This window comes from Alligator mississippiensis, chromosome 1, assembly GCF_030867095.1.
Source record: "Alligator mississippiensis isolate rAllMis1 chromosome 1, rAllMis1, whole genome shotgun sequence".
NCBI lineage: Eukaryota > Metazoa > Chordata > Crocodylia > Alligatoridae > Alligator > Alligator mississippiensis.
Genome location: NC_081824.1, coordinates 131,420,463 through 131,447,779, shown reverse-complemented (window position 1 = coordinate 131,447,779; position 27,317 = coordinate 131,420,463). Strand labels below are relative to the sequence as shown.

Genomic DNA, 27,317 nt, shown 5'->3' with positions numbered 1-27,317 from the left:
TACAGATTATAGTTTCTACCTTTATTTCACATTCCAAAGTTTCCACAATGCTTACAAAATATTAATCTCAGTTTTTGCTCATGCTGTTAGTTAAGCAGTTGACATCCATATTTGTTATGCACCAAAGAATTCATGTTCTAGTTTCTGTGATCCAGGGGAAATAAAACAGTTTTTGTGGCCAGTATGGATTTCTAAAGGAAAAAATACAGAACATTATAGCCTTTCCTCCTATATTACTTTCTAACTATAGTTTAATACAAGAAATAATATATGGTTATACTGCAAATTTTGTATTTGTCTACCATAAGTAAATATTTACTTTTTTTTGTAATTATTTCAATGGCAAGCAGCAATCACTTTGAAATAACTTGGTTACATACTGTGGACCATATCCTCCTCTCACTTCTCATATGAATAGTCCGCTGAAATGAATTACCAGCAGAACAGAAATAGACTTTATTGTATCATAGACATTACAACAGGTGGTATTACCTTTCAGAGGGACGTTAGACACTGTGCAGATGTATTTGGGGTGCAGTGAAGCCTACCCAGAAACATTTTAAACAATGAAATGTCTAATACAATAGCAGAAGCCTTCTTCTGACTGAAGTCAGAACCATTAGTGGCCCTTAGTTTATTAGAATCCATACTTTCTGCAGCAAAACACTGGATACAAACTTTATGAATGATATGTATTTCTCGCAATCAAATTTAATTTTATAAAGGAAAAAAGGTGCACATTAAAAAAGGCAGACAGTATACTGAATGCAAAATATTTTTCCTTTAAAAAAGTTGGGAAGGTTGTTTAGAACTAGTAGTGATATTTGCAAAGAGAAAACAGTAGGCTTGGAAACTAAAGTGCAAAGATCAATACTGGTGACTCAGGGCCCGCTCATGAAAGATGTTAAGCACTGCAAGGTGATGTGCTCTCAACACCCACTGATAGCGTAGGAATCTTGGATGATAAGCAGCTTGCCTGCTCCTGAGAATTGCTGAGTGCCTGTTGTTCCCATTGACTACAGCTGCAGTTGCTGGTTCTCATTAAGGACCTGTAACTAATAACTCAAGCCCACTGTAACTAATAACTCTTTTCCCAATTCTCCACAGGAGCTAAAATTATTAATATTCCAGGAATGAGCAGAGTTGTTCTTCCAGTTGGCACCCTTTATGTTGAAACTCCCTTCCCAGCATTCAAACATAAAACTGTTCATTATGGGACTAATACAGCCCTCATTGCAGTTATTAGGACCTAGAACAAATTGAATGAGTTTGTGCTTTCTCCCTTACTCCAAAACCTGAAGTTCTCCCATGTCAGTGGAATCTGCCACTTCTATGCCCATGGGAAACCTGTTGTAATTGCTCTACCTTCCTGAAAGTCAAAGCCTGCATTAATCTATTCTAAATACCCTATTCATATCTTTACATACTAAAGCAGTTGTATAAGTAAACACAGAAATGTTGAAATCTGAGTCTTGAGAGTTTTAATATTGACATTAATAGAATCAGAATTTTACCCTTGTTGTCTAAGCCATTTCCCTTTAGCAAAATACAGTGTTTCACTGAGTAGTATTCCAGGAAGGATGAAACATTTGCGCAGCATGAGAAATACAATTTAAAGAGCGGAAATGAGTATTCCCATAGCAAATCAGGAAGCTTAATTAAAAATAGTTGCCATTCATGCTGTTTATCTTGCTGACCAAGTCTGAGAGAGAAATGTCAAGGGTTCTGCTCTTCGTTGCCTTATACGGTAATAAAATGTAACTACTCATTCTGCTGATTACAGAATATAGTGTCTATATAGTGTTTATTATTCATTCATTAATTTGTCATTAATTTTTTACTTGGTTAGAGATACCTCTTTTTCACAATTTTTTAAATGCTTTACCTTTTTTGGCCACAATTCATATCTGATCACGCTGTACCGGGCCTGAGAATCTAAAACTCACAGACAAAATGTTTAAAAACAGGACTCCCAAAACAACCCAAACACAAAGACAAAGAGTGAACTTGGAAGGAAATTAATGAATGGGTAGCAACAAAGTACTCTTAACCTGGCTCATTTCTTCTATTAGTCACCAGTTTCTTAAAGTATAGAAGATTTTCCCTCTACATTAGAAGCCCTACAGCTGTTACTAATTCAAAGGATAATATAAATACACATCTACACTGCAGAGCAGTAACTTGGAGAAGAAGGTTTGTTGAGGCAACAGAATACTGCATCTTGTTTAATGAATCAGTGTCACCTGCATCTCAGCAATGTATGTCCTTTTTGCAGCATACTACAGCAACAGGAAGGGTTCACCAATGTCCTCTGAGCACACAGAAAATCTGTCTTGGGTGGTGGAGGTTCTTTCTAAGATATGTATGCATACCCATATCTAAGTATTTAGAACAAAAGTCCAATTCAAGAGTCTGGGAAAGCTTTTATGATGGTCTCATAGGCAGGAGGAGGGGTTTGTGTTGAATGGCAGATGCGGAGACTGTTGCTAGACCAGTGGAATTCAGGTTGACTTAAGCTGTTGGTGGTGCTTCCTGCAACTGTAGTGGTGGTGCTAGTGGGAGTCAGAGTAATCAGCTGACTGTTAGTTTCCACAGGGAGCGGAGGACATTGCAAAAAGGGATGGAAAGTGGAGGCTCGAAAGCTTGATTTTCTTGGGAAGGAGTTGGCTTGCTCCTGGGAGGCTTGCCTTTGGAAGGTGAGACTGGCCAGGCTGAGGTTGCTGCGACGTTCACAGCTGCTGTTGCGGTAGAATCCAGGCCTGTTGGCAGCCGGACCATGAGAAGGAGGTCTGGAACGGCGGGTAGAAGTTGAGGGGCTCCACTGTGAAATGTGGGCACTGGCTCTGCGACGGGACAAGCAAGTAAACAACGCCCAGATTATCCCTCCAATCACGAGTCCAATTGCCATGGAAACTGAGAAGGATATTATTATCTTGTCTAAACACAGAAAATAAATAACAAAGTTATTTTTATTATCCTACAGACGATGCCCTCTATAATATTAATTTGCTGTTACATTCGTGCAACTTACTGCAAGTCCCTCCTGAACAATAAAGTGTTAACAGTTTCGTTCATTATAAAACATGTGAAATACACAATTATACTATAACAGAAACAGGCCTTACACTGATCTTACTTATACTGATTTTCACTGGTATCACTCAAATGTGAGTAACTTGTGTCTAGTACCAGTGTGGGTGAAATAATGGGAGCTGAAAGTACACATCATCTGGTGGGATGTTATCAATATTTATTACAATCAGAGTTAGATCAAACATTAAAAACTGTGCTGTAAAATCACTAGACAATTCTTGTCACAGAGGGCCATTGGGAATGACAAAACCCTCAATACCTTCCCTTCCCCAGTTTGGAAGTCAAGTTTTCATTAGGAAAGGAGTAAATTTCTAACTCTGTAACACCTGCCTTTACTCTAATAAAATGCATTTAGTGGATCTGAAAAGAAAAAAGGACCCCAAGCAAGATAATTTTCTTCTCCACATGAAAGGCTGTGGTGAAGAATGAGGATTGATTCTTTTTCATTCCCCCTCTCCCCGACACACACACACACACACACACACACACGCACACACACACACACTTCCCACTCAACATTATGAGAGAGCAAGCCACTTCAACCAATCTTTCAACTATTTGTAAAGCAAAATGCAATCAAACCCCTTATTGACATTCTAGAACATTAGGTGATCAGTACAGATTTGCATTCTCTTCATATGCCTTGGACATTTCCAGATGCTGTTTAGGACAAACAATACCATAAATCTCATATGTGAAGCTATTTGCATTAAATACTCAATGCAGTTTCAAAGCTTCTTGAACCAAGATAAATTGGATAGGTTCTAAATAAGTGACTAGAATTTTGGATATTTATGTAACCTGAATCCTAACTATGCATTTCTTGGAGTTTTCCCCCTTGAATACTACTTGCCTGTTCTGCAGTTTCGATTGTAGGCATACAGCTGCTATCAATAGTTAAAGGCAACTTCCAAATGAGCTCCTATTAATCATACCCTTTTCAGAATAATGTCATTGGGGCACTGTGCCTGACAAGACTTCTTGTATGCACTGGGAGGAGCAATTTGTGATATCACCTTACAGAGTTTAGCACACTCGGCTTCCTGCCATCCTTCCAAATAGCTCTGCTAATCAGTACATACAAAGGGCAGAGATCAGGTTCTGCCTGCCCTAAGCACTCTATACACTTCTCCAGGCAGCAGGATTTGTCTATATGGCCTCAGAATGAGCCCAAGAGTGCCACTAAGAAAAAAGCTGTATCTACTTGCTCCTGCTCTGCAGTTACCCAAGCCTGCAAATCTGGCATTAGATGCCTTAAGATCAAGATTTAACAGTTAACAATGCCCTAGAACAGGAGTCAACAACCCCCAGCCTACATGCCAGAGCCTGGTATGCAAGGCCATTTTGCTTAGCACACCACAGCCAGGCCAGGCTCTGTGCAATTGCTGCCAGCCATGGAGCCCAGGCTGTGCACAGCAGGCAGCCGGGAGGCTGCAAGATCTGCTACAAACAGTTAGGAAACTTCAAACAGCTGCACTGTGGTCCAGAGCCCTGGCACCAGCCCTGTCACGCATGCCTCGGAGTGAATGCCAGGGAAGGGGCTGGTGCAGTGTAACCCTGGTTCCTCCCCTGCCACCCATCCATAGGCACACATGCATCCACTGCCAGCAACAAGGATCAGGCCCCTTACAGCTGCTCTGCCATCTGCCCCCGGTATGCCACGTTGAGGCATGGGTAAATGTTGGGGTGTTTTTGGCAAATATTTTTGGCCAAATGTTGCCAGCCCTTGTCCTAAAACATACATCTCAGGACCCATCCTTTCTATCTCAGTGAGTACTCAGGTTTACCCTAGTGCTACCTATATTGCCTAATTTGTGAGTTAGAGTGCATGCAAATCAATAAGTTTAATTTATCACCACTGCTCCTGGACTGGATGCGTAGGCTATACAGGCACCATATTAAACTGAAATCTGGGTAACCTTTACTCCTTCACACTCCCCTGCACAACCATGGAAGGGCTAGGTACAATCTAGCCTACATGCATTGAATTTTGGTCACTTAAATCAGAATACTGATTACGTGATTGTACTTTATGGCTCTTTAGAAATCTATAAGGAAACTCATCACTGTAGTATCTGAACTCCTTCCCTATCGCTCAGTGGAGGGGAAGGCAGAACTGTTTGCTAAGGATTTCATCTGCCCTGTATATAAGTGAAGTCCAACCAGACTGTCGACATGTACAGGGAGGATTTAGCCAAGAATCCCTTTTATCCCTATATCTCCACTACTTGCACGTTTAACTAAGCATTTCACACTGTTAAAAACATGAAAGGAAATTGACATAATATTGAATGCACCACTTGAGCACTTTCTTTAGCTGCTTCCCCGTGCAGCAGATACAGCTGAAACAATTACCTGCCATTGTATAATTTGTTTGCCCCTTTTTCCTCTATACTCAAATTAATAAATCGAGAACCAAATTTCTACACGGGATACCACTCCTGAGGTCACCCAGAATACTTCAGTGTCCATAAAGCATCATATTTACTCTTGGTTTATTTACTCATTCTCCTTCTATTTCAGTAATGAAAAATGAACACACCGGTTCAAATCCCTCCAATCCTTTTTCATGCAAAGGTTTTACCTACTTCAGTGGGAAATGTGGGTTCACTCTAAAAACATGAAATTCACCGTCTTAAGGCTTTAACCAGGGCAAATGAAGTGCCTTGTTCTTGTGCTGAATGAATCTCACCCAAAGCTAGTACATTCTAACCACATGTATTGAATTTTAAATCTGTCTCCATCGATTTTTTCAATAGAGTATTCAATCACCCAAGCCTAAGGAACATTAGAGAAAATTTTACATCAGTGGGCTCAGATACCCAAGTGTAACAGAGCAGAAATGGCCACATCTGGTGTTTTGGGGCAAAGGTAATTTTCTACAACATTTTGACCTTCCAATCTTGGGCAGTACTAGGGTAGGACTAGCCTCTCAGGGCAGCAAGAGCAGACACAAATGCTAATTTGCACTGGCATATTGTGTCCCCAGTCAGGTTTGCCAGCATTTATCGTATCTTGGTCCTGTCCTACCATGACACTGAATGGCCTATGACAGCTTTCTCTGGAATATCCCAAGCACAAATAGAAGCCAAGGATCTATCTGTTCAGAGGGCTCAACTGTGTGTTACAGGCATTGGCCTGTACTAGAGAGGGCGTAGCCACAATCAGGAGGAGCCCTGTGTCATGGAGAATTCCTCTTTGAGCTCCTTGTTGCACAAGGGATAAAGCCACTGCACCTCTTGGAGTGTTAGGGAGCAACATAATCCTTCTGTCTTCTCTTTTATGTACCTTATATTTCAGGAGACTAAATAGAGGATCCCAGAGCAGGCATATCAAATCTTGACAATAAAAGAGTGAGAGGACTGAAGTCCCCTTCCCTATCTCTGGAACAACTGTTTTTTTTAATTATGTTGCTTACTAAAGTAAGGTCCAGTCCTGTAAACAGTCTCAGGTGTAGAGCTTACTTCTGTGAGGGTCTCATTTTTTCTGTATATGCTTCTATTCTACTAGCGAGCATGGGATCTCTGTCAGCATATTATCTAGTAACTGTATCAAACCAAGGGAGTGGATGGAGTGTGCAAACCATTTCCAAACTTTTTGTTGCTTAAGGGCAAAATTCTCTCTAAGAAATCTCTGAGAACCATTAAGTCAGCTCACGTAAAGGCCAAAGCAGAATTCCTTTTCCTGTGCTTAGGCAATTGTAATGACTGATCCTAGAAAGAAACACTGATCTACCAAAGAACAAAGTGTAGGTGGGCATATGGCTCCCACTACAGACAAATGCACACATGCAGACATGCATACAGTAGTTAGCTGAATGGCCAACTGCAGGAGAGAAAGGGCAATGCATTTCAAAAAGGTGTAGCAGCAAGAATGGTAACCTGCATAGCTGTTAGAGGGATGGAGGGATAAGTACTGATTGCAGAGCAGGAGAATGTGAGGGAAGCATCAGATAGCCAATTTGTGGTCAGATGGCTAAACAATTAGCTGCACATTTGTATACAGTGGGTGCATCTACATGTAAAATTAATATGAAACAATAAACTCCAGTGTGCAGCCTGCTGGAGTTTATTTTTCTCGGGTGCTGTGTTTACCTTGGACCACAGCGCATTGAGCTGGGTCAGAGCAGCCCCAGCTGGCTGGGAGGGGACAAGGGGGGCAGCATGCCAGTCTGGGGCTGCTCCAACCCAGCTGAATATGCTGTGGAAGGGCTGGTTGGGGCACAAGGGTGCTTCACTGTGTGTGGGCAGGTAGCCCACACACTGAAGCACTCTTGTGCCCCAGCCAGCCCCATCAGCATCTACATTTGGGTTTCTGGGCAGTAAAGAACTCTGCCACAGGACAGTATTTGTATTTACAAGTACTAATTTACCAGGATTTAGTTAACTGAAGCCTAATGGGGCCCCACATGTAGATGCGGATACTTTATTACAGGTCTAATTAGGCAGCTCCACAGTAACTGTCTCAAGTAGATGCACCCCGTAACATTAATAACCATCCAAGATAGGGTTAGAAATGCAGAGTCCTTTCACAGCACCTGGTACATGACATACCCTTGAGTGTTAGGCAGTTCCATAAAATAGACTCTGCCTGAAGGGCCTCATTAAAGCCTATTTACTTCCGACGGACATACTACTGTCTACCTATGCTAAACATCAGTATTTCTTATTGTTGTCCAATTAAAAGAAGAAATACTTCAGCAAACTTAGCTTAATGTTAGCTGAGATTTTTGTCTGAAAATATTTAACTCAAGAATCAGACAGGAGTGCCCTTGCTATGAATGCAAGCACGTAGCCTGCCACAGAGAGTTTTCTATATTAATACAAGCCTTCCATTCTCTGAAGCAACTAAGTGATTTTCCCCACTCTCCTAAAATCTGACAGCAGCTGCATAGCAAGTAAACACAAAACTAAGCACTATGTGCCAGGCAGGCAAACCCTATTTTATGTGAGCTGCAGGAGATACATGAGCTGCAGGAGCTATAGAGCATGTCACATGCAAGCTGCTTCATTCATTTGTCCTGAAAAGGGGAATGTATCAGGAAGAGTGTATTGCATAATGGAGAAGAATTATCTTTGTCCCTTCCCCTTTCGCTTCCTTTTTGGTCTTGTTCCTGCACACATTTTTACTTCATGCTGTAGCAATGGGTCAGCACATGCTAAGGAGATAAATCTGACCAAAACACATGATTTTGCAGTCATTTCCCCCATTCTCCAATCCACAAATTGCACAGTGTTTTAAGGATGTGAAAAGTGTTTGATCAGATACTTTCACAAGTATTCAGAAATCTAGATGACAGGCCAGTCAAACAGTCCTCCTCACTACACGTCTTTTCCAAAAATACAAGTATGAATGCTAGGTGAAATAAACTGCAATATGGATATCCATATGTGAGCAGGTGATTGAAATTTATCATAGAACACTGAGTAGTGGGCCAAACATGAATTCCATCTGTACCTAAACCAGAAATTTAAATAGACTACAAAAATAGCCTATTTAGGTTAGACTAACCTGCAAAGATTGAATCAATTCAATCAATTTTGAATGTCTGTCCCTAGCCTTTATGTTGAGAAGAGCCTTGAACCCAGGTCTTTCACTTCCTAAGTGAGTGCAAGAGTTAACTTTTAAAAGAAAAGCATGAACTTGTACACCTAAAAGTATATCAAAGGTACCTAAGTCTATGTGTGGGTTTCGGACTGAAAATCACAGTTGCACAGATGTCCAAGTCTGAGCATTGTTTGTTGGTAGGCAGATCCACACTCCGCTTGCTAGGCACTGTGACTCCCATAGCAAAGCACCTAACTAGGCATCTATGAAGGCATCTCTTTTAAAGTAGTGGGAAGTTGAATACATAATATGGGATTTCACTCCCAGAGCCAGGCAACTTACTTTTACATCTGGGAATGCTCAGAATTGTAACATCTAAGTCCCTTTGTCCTTAGTATATACTCCAAGTGTGGTTCATATCTGTCTGTCACCCCAAATTCATAACATAGTCCACAGAACCAGCCTCAGGAAAACAAGGAGCTACCAAGTGTTCAACAAACTAAATATATCTTCCTAGTATTGCAGAATTAATGAGTAAAAATCTGCTTGGGTTGGATCTTTCATACCAAGAAAGTTTAGTTCAAATGGGAAGCTTGTCTCTATAAGCCAAGCCAACTTACATGCCATACACACTGTTGTTGTGTATAGTTTGTAGAAACAATATCCCTACAGCTGACAAGTGTTAAAATTATTGTCTTATCTTCCCTGATCTTTATCACTAATTGTTAAGTCAAAACAACCTCTTATTAATGATTTGTAGTCAGTCCATGATTCAGTAGGGTGGGTGAATCAGGGGGTTTGCAAAATGAACCAGCTGCAATCTTAGTTATGGCAAATGTTAAGAAAGGTCATTGGGTGGTTATGGTTAGAAGAACAAAAGTGATTGTAGCACTGATAATTGTCACATTCAGAAAACAAACAGGGTGTCATGGAGCAGACAAGGATGGTCATGAGCTAAGTGGACAGATACCCACAGCTCTTCCACCTAAAGGACTCCTCAAAGCTCCTGGAAACAGTGTATTTTATTGCGTAACTACAGAATCCTGATCTGGGGCCATTAAGGTGGTAACAGCGTGCTTGAGATCAGGAAGGCAGTTCTGTTAAACAGAACAGAGAATTACTTCAGCATATGAGCCACCCAGCTAGTAACAAGACTGCCCTCTGCTGGAAATTTGTACTGAAAACCGGGCAGTCAGTAAAACAGCTCAGTCATGATAGCACAAGAAAATCTCACAGCAACAATTCAAATAAATGGAAACAATGTAACCAGTGCTCTCTTTGCTAATTATCTGAAAAAAGAGAGCGTTTCAGATCCCCTCGGCATATACCCGTAGGGCCTAGTGTCCCACTCAAACTTTGCAATTCTTTTGAACAGGGCCACAAGGCACCAGTGCAAAGAAACTTCAGGAAGTGCTGTTTACAAAAGCTTTTTGAACCTGTGAATGTTTGCACTGAACTCAGACTGAGTCTCAGGATCTGAGCTGTACATTTGTTTTGTGTCTACCAGCCTTTTTCTGTAATAATGCACTGAAAAGTATAGTAGGATATGTGCTCTGAAAATCATAAAACCTGGTCAGAAGTAATAATGTTCACTTATCTCTCTCTCATGGACCCAGAGGAACAGACTACCATCTTCAGCTTCCTCTGTGCAAAAATGAAGTTTATTTCATAGATTTCATAGATGTTAGGGTTGGAAGGGACCTATTAGATCATCAAGTCTGACCTCGTGCCCTGGGCAGGAAAGAGTGCTGGGTTCAGATGACCCCAGCCAGGTGTTTCTCCAGTCTCCTCTCAAATACCTCCAAGACTACCTATGAGGACCTTTTACCATTTTTAATTTTTCCTGAGCCTGATGAAGGACATGTGAGCCCGAAAGCTTAGAGAAAAAGTTTTTTGCAATTTCTTAGTTGGTCTAATAAAAGGCATCATCTCTGAACCAAGAAGTCTAGAGTGTTTGCACCACTCACCTCTGTTCAGCATTAAAATGGATGATAAAGACAAAGTAATGGTAATGACCAAAAGGAAAAAAAATCTACGGTAAATGCATCACATTTCCCAATGTTAGCACAATCATAAACAAACTAAGCACAAACAAAACTGACTCCTCAAAGAATGTTTTTTGGAAGGCAGGGTAAAAGCTTTGTTACTGCTGAGCTCTTGCATACCTTCCTAACAGCTACTGAGATGTAGATATATGGTTTTGATTCTGCTTTCTCTCACAGCTTGTAACCCTCCAGCAAAGCACTGGTATCAATTCTATAAAATCAGTTGGACTGAGTTATACATATGCTGCAAGGACTTAAATGAATCAGTAAAAAAAAATAGTGGATATGGTTGGTTTAGTGCAATACTGCATCCCTTCTGATTTTATTTAATAGTGTGATTAACACAGAGAGTCTAAAAATGAAGAAGGATATTTTAATGGGGTTCACACAAGGTAGCCAGTGGTGCCTTATAATAAAGAAAATATACAATGATAGATCAAAAGTCCAGATTTTCAGGCTATGAAAAGCCTTGTAGAATAAATTAAAAATGTAAAACATCCTTAATATTACCACAGTTCTACAACTTGCGTTGTCTAATGCTAAAGTAAATCCTGTTTTGACCTAAAAGTATTCAAAAAGTGTCTCAAAAATGGTCCCTCTCAACTTAGAAATCTATGACTTTTGAAGTGCTGCCAAGAAAAAATTCAACTGAAGACTGCAACTTCTGCATTGTCAGTTAAAAAATATCCTGCATAGTCCCTTAATGAATTTACTTATGTTTTCCACTCCTAGCTCAGATTGTTCCTTTTCCCCTTATTCTTCAGGCTGTGTATCCCCCTCTTGTTTTTACTTGAAAATTGTCTCTGTTTTAGCAGCCAGTAGATTTCAGTGACTACTGACATCGCAATGGTAACAGGAAGGGAGCCCTATCTTAATGTAGCCCAATCCATACACTGTATTTCCAAAACATTTGAGTTCCATCCAAGGGTGTTAAATTTCTCCGCTATACTAGTTCTACCTAGTCCAGTAAGTAAAATAGTCTAAAATCAACCTTCTTCTATGTGATATGTATTTTTTTAGACTGTGACTGTAAATTTACATTTACAGTAGTCTAGGCAGAAACCCACTTTCTGTGATTAAATAATCTTGGAGATCTAGATTCTGTTTTCCATTCTTTCAGCCTTTACATGTGACCTTGAGCAAAACACTTTACCTCCTTGTTTCAGAATTTTCCTCTCTAATTAATGAAACTAAGAAAAAATTGCTCCACTCTGTGTTGTGATGCTTAAATCATTAATAGGTTTAAACTTCTATGAGACCATCAAATAAAAGATGCTGTTGTAACTTCAGAGAATTATCATTAGTGCCTTATATAGCATAAAAGTTTTTAAAGTATTCAAAAAAAAAAGGGAAACACCAATTAAATATTCAAATATGCTCAGAGTCCTTTGTTAACTTTTGAATAATTATGAAAATGTGTAGTGCTCAGTAGGATTCAAGGAAGCAACTTTAATTCTGCTTTCATATTGTAGTTACTTTCAGTCTATAGCATAAAAGCACCCTACACACCCTATTCCATGTTATATTTATTATAGCATGGATTAAAGACTCTCCCATATAAATGAAGCAAAGGTCATCTAGTTTGCCCACATCTCTGGGTCAGAAATACCACAAAATAGCTTCCTGCCACTGAGAACAGAGCAAAACACAAGTGTGCTCCATCTTTCTTTCTCTGGAAGTAGATGCCAAATTTTATCTGCTAGACATTATTGTTTTCATTTGCTTTGCTGACACTGAAAATGATTCAGGAATTATTCATCAATAATGCCTTCTTTGTATATATACATATATGCACACACACACACAATCTGTTCCATGTATCTATACAAGTGATTATAGGGACATTATTTAATAAATTGATCTTGAGTTATAACTTTTCTGTTTTCAGCACATGGGAACAAAAAGAATGATTAACCACTTCTAAAAGCATACTTAAAAAAAATCATTTTTCAATCTCCATAGCTGGAACATTATTTGTTGAGATTTTCAAAAGAAAGTCTCCACCTGAAAGTTAGCTTTTGTATTTTGAAGATGTAAAGATTTTTGTTTGTTTCTAAAAAGTTATTAGGAATCCGTTAGAATATTTGTTGCAACCATTACTATATAAAGGCTATCATTTTCTCTATAATGAATAATTTGAATTAGGCATTTGTAGGAATTTCAAGTTCTTCTCAATGTAGGGAAAATGCAGCTGTAGAATACTGAGTCAGTGTTAACTCTTTAAAAAATGTTATCTAAGCTTCTTTTTCTCCATTTTCTCAGGTATAGGGCATAAGGTTCTATAAAACAAGGGCAGTAATATTTACCAGGAGATGCTCAGGTCAAATTCCTTAGTATTTGGGCTCTTTGTTAAGTGCATTTTTGAGTGGTTTGAGGCATTTTGATAGAAAGCTTTTTACAAATACAAAGTATTATTTTTCAAATTGCTTTCAAATAAAAGCTATGGAGCAAGGGGAGCTAAAGAGTAGTTTTGGACTCATAATGTGCTGAACCATTCTGATCTGATTCTGAATGTTGCTATAGTCTTTCCAGACTTTCATGTGAAAACTCTCGGAACCTAGAATTCACCTTCATGTAACTTATTCTATTGTGAGAAGAGAGAACACAGGTCCTCCTCTTGTGCTACTGTTGGCATAGCCACACACACACTTGCAGGGTGTTTGGACAAAAAAAAAAAGTTTGACTGCCTAATATATAAGAATCCTTGGCTCAGAACCCTTTCCCAAATACTACTGTGGCAACTAAGAAGCTATGACTCTTTGGAGAGCTACGTGATGGAAGAACAAGCAATAGCACTCACCCAATCAATTCAGTAATGGTTAACCACCAAAGAATCATACACACCCTTTATATTATCAAAGCAATTTAAAAAGAAACTTTTTCTACATCGTTCCCTCCTACACTACTACTTAAAATGAATGTTTTCCCTGTTGACAATGGTAAAGCATTTGAGAAAGAAAGAGAAAAGACTGAGGAAACAGCAGTAATTAGAAGGCAACAAACTCAGATCAAATATGACATGGCCACTTTTGCAGGATGCTTCACACACATAGTCTATTCTTTTCTGGATGCCAATATACCCAGATTTCATTGTCTACAATATTTTGTGGTCCTGGAAGTCCCAAAAAGGCCACTGACACACTGGTGGACCTTCTATTCCTGCACCTGGATGAGAATGAATGATTATATAGCAACACCAACTGAGCTTGCATAGTAGCAACTCAGGTAAATACATGCACCCATGAGGATTCACTGAAGCCTTAAACAGCTAGAAATAGAATAGGCTAAAACTCAGGATTGCAAAAAAGTAGTGTATTTTTTTGCCACCAACCAAACCCAGATGCCCAGGTGTCCAAAAATCCCCCTATTCTGGACTCAGGGCACACAAACCTAAAGTCATTTACATCTCACCATTACATGAGGGGTTGCTGTCATCCTCCCACAGCAGTGTTATGTTTACCTCCACGTTGCCAAAAAAGGGCAAAGTAAAACTAGGAGAATGTACCCATTTTCCCTTGGCAAGGACTAACTCCTGTGAGCGTTGCATTTATTTTATTCGATTGCTTCTCTGCATACCTGAATTAATTGCTAACTTATCTACATTCTGTTATGTGAATTATACCCAGCAATCCATTTGGCATTTTGTCTGTCCATTATCTATGTCCTACACATGTCAGCTGATAGTGAAATTAGTGTATTTTAAAACCAGTGCTGTGAGATCAGAAATAGACCCATCAAAAAAGGGTGTGTGACTACTTTGGCTGAAGTTATATAAATCATACCAGTCTAGCATTTGATATACAATAATACTTCCAAAAAGGGAGTTAGCCAAAAGAGAAAACACAATAACATAGCTGAAACACAACTGCTCCTCCCAGGGAAATGTGCCTGGTTTCAGACAGCCTGTTTAAATTTGATGTATGGTTCTACTCATGTTTACGAGCAAATTCAGAGGAAGTTCCAGTTTCCTGCAGTTGTTGGGTGGTCACCAACGTACATGACCTTGCAAAATTAACAAACACAATACAGGATTTGGTGCCAAGCTGCTTCAGGTACTCCATAGAAACACAGAAAGACAACAAAAGCCACCGCCTCTAAAACATCCTGTGTTAACACTGCCAAATACATAAGAAATCTGATTGACAGATTGCTTAAGAATCACTCATTCTCTATTTGCTGAACACAGACATCTAATATTCTGGAAATGTAGTTAAGATAATGAGCAATTACTTCCTTTAGAATTACATCAGAAAGTAAATCCTGTCTTTTTCCTTTTTCGGTACATGAATATTTCCAATATGTTTGAAGAATACCTCAAGCCTTATAAAGCAATGAGAGTTAGCACTAACTTTTTCATTAACATGCAGCAATCATCAATGATAACAACTTAGTGTAGTCTTTCCATTTCCCAAATTTCCTTTCATTTACATCCATATTCTTACTGCAGTTTCTAAAAGTCTTAGAAATTAAAATTGCAGCTATACTCTTTGATAATATTGGCATTTTTAAATCAATAATATTGACAATTTTTAAATCAAGGGCCCCATTGTGCACTCCTCAGCTATATCCAAGGATCAGGATGTAGGTTTCTTACTTTTTTTTCCATTATGGGTCAGCATTTAATCATATCACTTCTAATAAAGAAAGCAAGAGACTGGCATTAGATCCAAATAAACAATTTATTTCAGAAGCCATCTAGTAAATGTTATACCAAGACCACTGAGTGTAGGAATACACACATCTCCATTAAATAAAGTTAGTTTTCATTAATTTTACCATTACAGTTATTCATATTACAGAAGCAGAAGGAGAGCCTAATGCTGGTGCTTTTAACACAGCCAACATAAAAGGTGGTTCCTATCCCAAAGAGATGACTGTCCAAATGGAGTTTATAATCTTAGTAACCCCAACCTCAACATGCAAATACATTGGAACTATCCTTTAGTAGTATGAAAAACAATTACTCTTACTAATTAAATCTTTTGTTAAGTAAATAGGAAAAATTATATCACTGTGAAACTCATGGCACCATGTAACATTTCATTGAAGAACTGGATGGAAGGTTTAGAAGTCCATTGTATTTAGCTTGATAAAGTGGAGGGGAAAATTGAGTTATCTCCTCCTGCTTCTTTGGTGTTGCTTTAACAGCATTATTTAAATACATATATTGATGTGATATTTAGGTTTTATTTCTGGTCCTAATATATATATATATATATATATATTTAATGCAGCTTCATATTTTTGTGTATAAGATGCATAAGAAAAAATATATCATTGATTCTTTTTCTGATTATGTATTCTTTGTAATGCATTAGAAATTATCATAGTATTTTAACAATATTTAATGCATGTACACTCACAACATCTTTGCAAGCTAAGAAAATATATTATCCCCATTTTGCAGATAGGGGCCAGAGGCACAGGGAAATTAATTAAATTTTTCAAGGTCACACAGGAAGTTTCTAGTGAAACAGGCACTTAGATCCAAACCTAGTGTTTCAAGCATTCATCCCCTTTGATTTACAGACCTGTGACTTGGCCCAGACATCAGTGGATCCAATGCAATCAAATGTCATCTAGGACTATTCATGAAACTAACACTATAAGTGGAAGTTTCTACCTAGTGCAGCTACCCAGCATTAAGTTTACTTTAATAGAGGATAACTCTTTTAATCCTCCATTGAGTATGTAAAGAATTGTTCAGTCTGAGTTTTTTATTGAAAAGGGAAATAGGATGCTCTAAACCTTGATGCAAGTTCAGCTCTGTGCTTACTAATTCAAATAAGATCAGTAGTGAAGAGTTCAAAGGGGCAATGTATCTTTCAGAAAGAAATGCCTCTGCCAACAGCAGGGAGCCTGGACTGAAAGTCATCTATTCCAAACCTTGGATCAAGACAGGATCATCCCTGTATAGATCATTTCATCCAAGTGTTGGTCTAACCTGCTTTAAAAAGTTCTAGTGATGGATGGAGCATCTACACAAGATGCTTACTTTTAAGGTAATTAATTAGCTCTGCAGTAAAGTGCCTTCCTCTATATGTGCAGGACTATTAGAACTGAATAAACTAATTAACTTTGCCATAGGTTAGCTGCCCGATATAAGTACTGTTCTATCCATAGGTGATGTGTAGGGGGGTATGGGGGTGGCGCATCTGCTTTCCCTGAAATTGGCCCTCACCAGCAGGGGAGTGGGGAGTGCCGGCCAGTACAACTCCCCCTCCCCCCCACCCCGAGAAGCACTGGCAGCACTTCCAGTTTTGCTGGCAGCACTTCTGGTTTCTTGTCAGCACTTCAGGGGTAGGTGATCAGCTGCCCCAGAGTTATTTACTCTGCCACAGTACACATGTCGATGGAGGATGATAGGGCTGGCTGGGGCATGAGGGTGCTACAGTGCAGGACTGTCTGCCAGTTAGTCTCGTACTGTAGCACCCTCATGCCCCAGCCAGTCCCTCCACAGCATGTTGAGCTGTGGGGGAGCAGCCCCTGGCTGGCAGGCTGAACACCTGGCCCCTCTGTCAGCTGGGGCTGTGCCACCCCAGCTCAATGTGCTGCAGTCCTGGGAGCATGTGTAAACACTGTACCCGGGAGCAATAAACTCCGGCATGAACTGCACCAGAGTTTATTGTGTCATGCTATTTTCACATGTAGATGTGCCCTGAGATTCCACAACCTTTATCGATGACTTCTTGAGATGACCTCTTCCAGTCCTATTTTTCTATAATTTTACTATAAAAATGGGATCCTTAACACTGGAATCTGTACTCATTCTGCCAGTAGGAAAAAAATGACTTAATGTTGCTCAGGTTCACTGTTAGAGGACAAGGATCTCATCTTGCCATTATCTTCACCAAGTGCACATTAGGTGGATGAGGCAAACTTACAAGCACCTTTTATTTGCTATATTCATTATCCACATTCCCCAAAGTTCATAGTCTGTCATTTGAGGGGGGTGCTCTGGTCCTTGTGCAGATTGCACATTTTACACGCTATGACTGGTAGCATGTTGTAGATGTTGACACACATTGCTGGGAGGAGAACCTGTAGATAGTATGATTCCCATTCTCATTATCAGTCTGTTAGACAATCCTTCTTTACTACTGCTTTTTAATAGGACCTTTCTTGACCTTCTTATTTATGATTTCTTTTTATTAAGATGATAAATTCTGCCTGATATTTATTTCTGTTCCTTACTGGATTTATTTCATCTAGAGTTTACACGCTATATGATTTAAATGCAAACTGGGCACATCTACACAAGACATACTGCGCTGTAGCCTAATAATACTGCACAGTAGCGATAACTCCTGTTACTGTATATTTATTTAGTACTTGATTATACAAATACTAACATAAATGTGCAGAAACCACTCTACATTAATGAACATCTAAATGTGCCCACAGTGAGGTTGGTTCTTAAATGCAAAAGCAATTTAAATAAATATAATTAACAAAGAAAAATTATCACAACTACATCATTTCACTCACATTGCACCTACAGTATATTGTATATCACAAGTGTAAAACTCATCTGGCTCACAGGGTCAGATGAGGGTCTACAGGACAGGGACCAAACTTTGATGCAGACAGCACAGGGGGCTGGTCTAGCTAGGTGCTATGTGCAGCCCATGCCCCAGATCCCCGGTGCTGCATGCAGTGCTAGGTCTAGCTCATGTACAGTGGGCAGCACAGGTCCTGTGCCAGTCCTGCATGCTGTGTGCACAACAAGCCCCAGGGCCAGCCAGTACAACATGCAGACTGAGTAGGCCACATGTGCTGCACACAGAGCAGAGGACAAGGATGGGACAGGCACTACATGTGGCACCCTGCTGGACTGGCCTTGCATACTGGCTCTGGTGCAGCCCAAAATAGACTGGCCTCAGAACCAGTGACCAGGACTGATCTGGTGGAGCACCACATGTAGTCCATGCCCTGGACTAACCCCATGCTGTGTATAGGCTGCACAGTACTGAGTCCAGTCCATATGCCATGCATATGGGCTCAGTCCAGAGACCCACAAGCCAGACCATACAGCTCCACAGATCAGATCCAGCCTGTAGGCATATGTTTGACACCCCTGCTCTATATTAATAGAAGCTTAACCAATCATCAGAAATACTACATATGGGAATTTTGTACTCTCATTTGTATACAAGGCTTTTAGCCTCTGCCTCTTGATGTCAGCACTGAAGAGTCCTTCTGTCTTGAGGGTGAAGGGGTGGAAGGGAGGGAATTGTTCCTTAGAATTAGTATGACAGCTAAATTACTCTGCTACAAGGCCATATCCCCTTTCTCCTGGGTCTCTTTCAGAGTTTGTAAGGACTGAAGTAGTCTCACTCCTTCATGCAGGGATCACAAAGGAAATAAATGTTCCTGGTTCCCTTCCTCACATCTCTTCTGTACACTTGATCAGTCACAAGCTAGCCCAGAGATAGTATGGGAATGGGATCCATCTTGACTCCTGCATCATGAGTAGCATTGTATGTTGTAGCATTTTTTAATTTGGGGATTTTCCAAATCACAGTAAGTGTTGCAGAAAGTGCCAAGAAGAAAATGATTATGCAAGCAAATGCCATTAAGTTATTAAGCCATCCTGCCTGGAGAAAGGTGATCCTGCATCAGGAGTCTTGGCTCATCTCCACTAATTAAAATTCCATCAGAACAGGCATTCTGGCATTAAATTCTTTAAAAACAAAAATAGTAATGCTGTTTTGGGAAATAAGGCCACTAAGGGTGACACTGCACCTGGAGTTTGAGGTGCTAAGTCTGTGGTGTGCTTCAGCTGCTTTGTTCCATTCCAGTAATACAAAGCTTCCCTGTAGTCCACTTCACCAGCCCCCTGAAAATTTCTTGTCAAACAAAATCTTTGGTGGTGTGAAGTGTTTGCAGGGGGGGGGGTTATGCCACATCCTCTCTTCCTTGTAGCTGCTAGCACAGGAATGATATCTGGAGCTCATTTACTTCCCAGCAATTCTGACCTGGCAGAACAGTGGTACCCTCAGACTCCTGTGACTTATATCAGGGGTCTTGCCCAGTGCAAAACAACTCCAGATCTAGAGGGAGAAATGCTGGGGTTAAAGCTATCATTGCTATTTCAACCTATGCTCTCACACGTGCACCGTGAATGTTCAACCCACCAATATGTTTTTGGAAGATTCTTTTGTACTGCTGAAGCTGTGATGGAGGAGGACAACTCATCAAGCAAGAACATGGAAGAAAGAAAATAGAGAAGTGAGTGAAAGTGTGTCCAGAAAATGAAGCCCAAGAGAAAAGAGATGTGAAAGATACATGAGAAGTAGTGGGGAGACACTCGGAAAGAGAGGGAAGCAGTTGGGGACACAGTGCTACTCACTATCACTGTGACCTTCCAAGAGAATCATGAAGGAAGATGACCCAGGACCTGTTGCCATGATACCACGGTGGCAGGTACACACTGGAAAGGCATCGATACATTCCATAATTCTATAGCCTTTCATGTCAAGCTTGCTGTCCAGAAACAGTATTTCAGACCCTAAAAGTAAGCAATGCTTTTCCACTCTGATAAAGTCCCTGAAAAACTGGTAATGCTACAGACTGGTGGGCTCTCTTCTTCTTCACTGCTTCTTTGTGACTTATTTTTAAAGCTAAGGTAACAGACAGTACAAACAAGAACAGATTCATTCATGGATGTACAGCAACTCAAACAAGTTGGAACAGGATCACACTTAGGCCTTTACATCTGCTTACATACATACTTGGAGGAGTAGGATTTTAATTCTTTAGGGTGTAACAAAGGACAAAATTTGGACCTCTGATTTCAGTCTATAACTGTGCATTTGATGTAGAAGACAAGCTCAAGGTATGCTTGTAGCTCTAGAATCAGTAATGTTTATAGTAAATACCAAACCTAAGATTTGAGAAGCAAACTTACACTTAGCATTATCCCTCATGTACTGTGCAAATGACTCCCTGGATTCTGACCCTAGGGAAAAATACTTTTAAAGGTTAATAAATTGCCATGTTATATTTTTTAAAAGAAAGCAATGCTTGATTTAATTTTTTACTGCACAAAGATTCTAGGGATCCAAGCTGGTCATGATTAATAACTGCTTACATTTATTCTCCCCTGTTCTCCAGTGGTATTGATCAAAAGTACTATTTAAATTAAATTTCCTAATCTGAAAATATATTACCATCTACACTGAATGAATGGAATTTTTCTCAAGGTCCTTTGTTGTGTTTAATCAGATTGTAACTGAATGCAAGTCTTCTAATAATTGCAGAAATGTCGTTTTCACACCCACGGCGAAAACATGAGCATCTCTTTCAGTCTGTTTCACTTCTCACCTACAAATCAAAATTAACTCAATAAAGAATATATTAAAATAGTAAAAAATAAATAAATAAAAAGTGAAGGTAGTGTTAGCTGTCTGGCTGCCTTGAGACTCTTACTTACATTATACTCTGTCCTTGTTCAGATAAAACTCCAATTGAAGTCACCAATGAAATCATCATTTCATTTCACCAATGAAATCATCATTTCAGATTCTCCGCCCACAGGTCCATGTGACTCCAGTGCTACTGTACTGCACCAGGTATTGGACTCCATAGCTAATATTCCCACCCTTTGCCAGAACATTACCTTGTGGCTTTCCAAGGCAAGATCAAAGTTACTAGAGATAGCAACATTTCATAAATACATGGAAAAAGGGACAGATGTTTATAGAGAGAGCCTTCCTTCATAGAGTATCAGTCCAGCCAAGTTCTCTGAGACAACGTATGCATTTGAGAAGCACTCTTGATACATCTTTAATAGAATGTGGGTATTTGGAAAGTAAGGAATAGAACTGCCAGACATGAGAATAACTTTGCTAACTCTAGGTAACAGGAAGACAACACATCATCTACTGAACAAGGGATGCTTGGTGACATGACCATAACCTCTATCATAAATCTCCTAAAGGTATAAAACAAGAGAGAAGGTTAAAATATTTAAAATAAATATTCATGATTTTAAGCCTACAATTTATTCCTTTAGATGTTTTGTTTACAATTTATTTTATTTGCTTTTGCTGCCTGTTCCTTTTTCCCCAGCCTATTCACATTGTTTAAAGATGTTTTAAAAAAGATTTCATATGCAGACAATGGAGGATAAGGCCTCCAGAATATGAACAATTAGCAGTAGCAAAATCTCCTTTCACATTCCCCTACCAATGTGATGATAAAGAGTGGTTAGATTTATTCAGTCTTTGGCCTTTAATCATACTAATCTGTGGGATTTGTCAAAAAGTCTTTTTTCATGACGTGCACAACTGTTCAACAGAAAGTGGACTGAGATCACTAATGCAATCTATATAACATGACTTAAACAAAGTTGTGTTTCTAAGTTGCATGACTTTGCTTATAATAACTATTAATATAATTGTATGGCATGGACCATATGTGAAAAGAATTATATCTAATCAAATATAAACAAGCACTGTTTCAGAGTGGAGGCCTTACTTTGTTCATTGTTTTAAAATTCTTAAGGTTATTTTGAAAGAGCTATTGTATTAAGCTATCAGGGGAAATGTCAAGAGTTTCAGAAAACAAGATGCCTGTAGTTTTTCTAGAACACAGTACCAGCCATTAGACAATAATAAATAATTTATAAAATCATAACAGAGTAATAATGATGATGAATAATTCTTCCAACAATTTTTACAGTATTTAATACTTTCCTCACAAAGCAAGTACCTGGTCAGCAAACACACACGTCTAAGTTTGCATATTGGCAACCTGATTGAGAGTGGTGTCACAGGTTCAATTGCAGAAGTTGCAAACCCTTGGATTGTTGTGACTTAGCTATTAGTATGTTTTAGGATATAGCCCTTGCCTGAAAAGGAACAACTTTGCAATGCCAAGATGGCACTTAATATGTGCTAAACTTCTTGAACATGAGTCTGCTGTCATTTTAACTGTACTTAATAAGTGTTAAGTTGAACGTCACACCATCCTGAAGGCAATAGGATACATCACAAAAGAAATTAAACATGTGGACATAAGGGCTTACATAATTTGCTAGTGCTCATAACACTATCTGGCTGTTTAAGGTACAGGTTTCCCTTGCTTTATGCTGTACATGTGTTCCTGGAAAGCGGTAGATAACTCGAATTTGCATAAAGAGAACCCATTTTACAATATAACTAATAGGGATAAGTTCCAAGACATTGACTGTACTGACCCCCAAACCCATTTTTCCCACTTTTACAAGACAATTTTGGTACTCACCAACAGCAGACAGTACACACAAGCACAGGGTGGTGATGGATGTTACTGTAATGGGGAGGGCAACTACAGAAATGTGTTGCAGACAACAAGCAAGGAGTACTGATCCACACAGGAGACTATATTTTGGAGCATTTGGTGCATATTTTTGTATGGTGCTTCTCAAATGCACCATACAAAGCAGCTGACTGCAGGCTTCCACCACACTGGTTGCATAAGACTGAATTACTTCCCATATAACGAATTTTTGGTATAAGAGGGGTCATCACATAAGAGCGAATTTGCACATTCAGAACCTGCATAAAGTGATGGAACCCTGTCTTTACATTAGTATAAAATACCTAGGAAATATAAACACATATGTTTAAGGGCCATGTCATTCATTGCACTCAGGACATATTAACTTTATTTAACATGCAAGCATCCACATGCTCAAGCAGTAAAACACAAGCAAGATACTATCATAACATAGAAAAGGCAAGTCCTGTGTCCAGTTTTGGGCTCCCCACTGCAGAAAGGATGTGGAGAAGTTGGAGAGAGTCCAGTGGCGGGCAACTAAAATGGTTTGGGGGCTGGGGCACATGACTTCTGAGGAGAGGCTGAGGAAACTAGGCTTATTTAGTCTGGAGAAGAGAGGACTAAGAGGGGATTTAATAGCAGGCTTCAACTCCCTGAAGGGGGGTTCCAACGAGGATGGAGCTAGACTGTTCTCAGTGGTGGCAGATGACAGAACGAGGAGCAATGGGCTCAAGTTGCAGCAAGAGAAGTTTAGGATAGTTTAGGAAATACATTTCAGTAGAAGGGTAGTAAAGCACTGGAACAGGCTACACAAAGAGGTCATTGGATTTCCATTCTTGGAGGTTTTTAAGACCCAGCTGGACAAAGCCTTGGCTGAGATGATATAGTTGGGAGTGGTTCTGTTTTAAGTAGGGTGTTGGACTAGTTGGCCTCCTGAGGTCCATTCCAATCTTAATTTTCTATGATTCTATGATTCAAAAGTACATTTTTTTCATGGGAGAAGTATTTCCAGATCATATTGACTAACACCTGTTTAGCTGTCATCGAACTACTCCACAGAGACAAGATGAGTTTAAGACTTGGTGCGGTGTGCAGGCTGGGACTAACAATCAGCTGATTGCCAACCCCAGACTCAGTTGTGCACAGGAGCTAGTTCAAGATTCTTGTGTGGTGCAAAATCTGGGACAATCAGCTGATCTTTAGTCCCAGGCCCAGTACTGCAACAGGGCCAGTTCAAGGCTGCAGATCCAGTGACAGGTGTGGATCCAGCACCAGAAGCAGCACCCTCTACAAGGCTTAGTTTCCCATGCCTCCCTCCTCCTGCCACCATGTCAGGCCTGGCTTGCCCCACTATGCCAGGGGCAGGTGCAGTGCTAGGAGGCAGTGGTAGGCACATGGTGGGGAGATCATGGGTTCTGGGTGTTGTGACTGCATATCCTCACAGACATGTTAGCTGCAGTGCTGGGGTCAGTGTCTAGGGGCTTGGGGGCACAGCTGGCTCCAGCCCTGTCCAGGGTGGGCTAAGATTATAATAAGCATTACTGTACGACTGCTCAGAATATGATGTAACTTTTAATATGCTATAGTAATATGATCTCAGATAAAACACTTGCTCAGTGTCCCAAGCAACAGGCCCTAAAAAGAAAGAGAAAGGGAGAAACAAAATGTAAAAGAGCATATTCATAAAATCAGACTTTAGAGAACAGATACATTACATGATATGATATGAAAAGGCAGATATATTATATGTTTCTCATTGTTCATTATTTTTAATTGATGATATTTAGCTTTAAGTATGTTGAAAATAAGAAGCAGTGCCTTTCAAGGATTCAAAAAAAATATTGGATCATACTATTTCCTTTCCTTTTTTTCACTTCCCATATAGTATATTTGGGAAGAAAGTGGAAACCCTACTGCAATGTGCCAAAAATTGTCAGAGAGAAGAGAAGAGAGACAAAGAGGCCTTTGCAGGCCCTTGCAACAAAGGAAGACCGTGCATGGGAAGACTGGTTGGTTCACAATAGGGAAGCTGTGACAGCTCTGCCAAGTAGAAGCGGTCATGGGTATGTATATTATTCCTTGTCAACCCATAGGAAAATACGAGTGATAATTAATGCTGACTCTCCCCATATTATGGCAGCTTGTGCAGGTTCTGCTATACACAGTCAGAATATGGGAAAAGCATAGGTTTGGCAAGCCCAGAAAGATGCCTAAGAGTGAGCATAGAAGTAATGTTAATACAGTTATTGCTGTCAGCAACAGGCATAAAAAGGAAATAGATGCCCAACCCTGAATGCAGATGAAGGACCCCATAAAGAGAAACACTGCACTGTTGAGTTAGAAAATGGCTAATTAATTTTCAGAGTCTCAAATAACTTTGTCCTTCTCATGAACTTTCCCCTGAGTAGGCATATCTATCCCTGTGACTATTTAGCCCTGCCCCTCAACATTTTACCTTTTACTCCAGGTTTCTCACAGACCTAACTCTATGAAACCACTATTTCACTTTTGTTTGGAACTAGCTAGGTTAGAAATACATGGAGTTTATGTTTCAAAACTAGTATTCACCTATGTTTCCAAGACCAGCTAACATTGCTTTAAGCACAGAGAATGTATTTTATAAAAATATAATAATATTTAGCTCCAATATAGCCCTTTTCCCCTGCCAATCTCAAAATGTTTTACAAAACCAATTAGTATTGTTCCCATTGTACAGAAGAAGAAACTGAGACACAGAGGTGAAGTGTCTTATTCATCATAATCAAGCAGGGAAGTGTGTGTTACTGAAAGAATCAGAATTTGTGTGGCATAGTCTTTTTCCTGCTCACACGAGAAGAAATGAAGGAATTCCCTTAAATGTTCTCCCACAACAGACTCATGCTTTACCAGTATATACCAGTATGTAACCAGTATGTAACTTTATATATTTCAAGGATTCCTGTAAAAGTCTCTTGGACTGACACACATACAATAGGTAAATACAGTGTATATGACACACACCTAACGGAAAACAAGTCAAATAATAGAACAATTTGGAATAAAGAGAGCTCCACAGCTACTACTGGGATTATTTTGGGATTCATATACTGGATCTCATCCCTCCAAATTAGTTTTAGAATTACATAGAGAATATACAATTCCATATCCCCCTGCCTCATACCCAATTTATTTTGGTAATGAACCCTTTGGACATTTTAATACTGTGAAATCTGAGTCAGTGGATAAATAACGTCACAGTCTGAAGCATAAGTGGAAAAGAGTTGATCTTGTGACACCTCCATATTATATTCATAGTTTCAAAAGGAAAATTACTCCAAAGATTGAAATCCCTCTGTTTTGCTACATCATTTTCATCTGAAAATTAACTAAATCCTACTTACCTTAATTGAATTGTTCTATGAAATCATTGAGATTAGGCACTTTATCTAAAGCTGTATGACTATCAGTGGACAAAACTCTCACTGACTTCAGTAAGGAATTTTGGATTAGTCCTCAGGTGAATTCATTAAGAAATTATCTTAATCCTCCAGTAATATCCATTTGAAATATACTTCTGTTTTGCAACACAATAAATATTGAAGTAATCTGTACTACTATGTTTCTACTGAAATTTTAGAAAGTGTCCCAAGTGAGATTAGATGTCACTTTTTAAAGTAATTGATGTCATATTTCAGAATTCCCATTCCCATTTCTAATATGCTAAAAAATCTTAAAATCCTTACCCCAAAATTTTGGTGGCCATTCGATGTCAGAACCAGTACCCTGTTTATCCATAACATCCAAAACAATATTTGCAATACTAGTATGTCCACAATGGAGCACTTGGTTTCAGAACATCTGAGGTGTAGCAGCAGAAGAAATGCTTTTACACAGCTGGTCACATTGTTTTGCTTGCCTAAAGGGAAATTGAAGTATCATTTCCTGCTTGGACACTCAAATTAGCAACTGTTCATCTTATCTTGGAGCACCACATGGTTCCTGAGACAGAGGAACTATTTCCTTCTCGTCATTTCCTTGGCTGAGTGATTTAACTAAAACAATACCAAATCTCCTTCTTTTCTGAAATATGGGACTGCATCACAGTTAGAGAGATGAATGTCCATTCTTCATCCCCACAGTGATTCTCTCTAGTAATGGCTTCATGCTGAAGCATTTAAAAACAACCATTCTTGTCAATGGGAATAGTAGGCAAACCAGGAATGAAGAAGCTGACTCCTATTAAATAGTCCTTCATTAAATATAACATTTTATTGTGTTGTTTTCATGGGCATATATAAGCATACTGAAAACATCTATATTTTTGTTAGTAGAAAATGTCTAGGAAATGTAAACACACATGTTTCTTGACAAGAACCTACAGTAAGTCAA

The 27,317-nt window shown here is 39.4% G+C and overlaps 1 protein-coding gene across 1 annotated transcript; it reads right to left on the bottom strand.

Annotated features, from left to right (window-relative positions):
- MYCT1 (MYC target 1) lies at nucleotides 1-26,835 on the bottom strand. Its single transcript, XM_006265238.4, has 2 exons — nucleotides 26,672-26,835; nucleotides 1-2,937 (listed from the first exon to the last, which is right to left on the bottom strand). The coding sequence occupies exons 1-2, from the start codon at nucleotides 26,721-26,723 to the stop codon at nucleotides 2,405-2,407; spliced, it is 585 nt and encodes a 194-aa protein (XP_006265300.1). The 5' UTR covers nucleotides 26,724-26,835; the 3' UTR covers nucleotides 1-2,404.
- Between the last annotated feature and the right edge of the window lie 482 nt (nucleotides 26,836-27,317).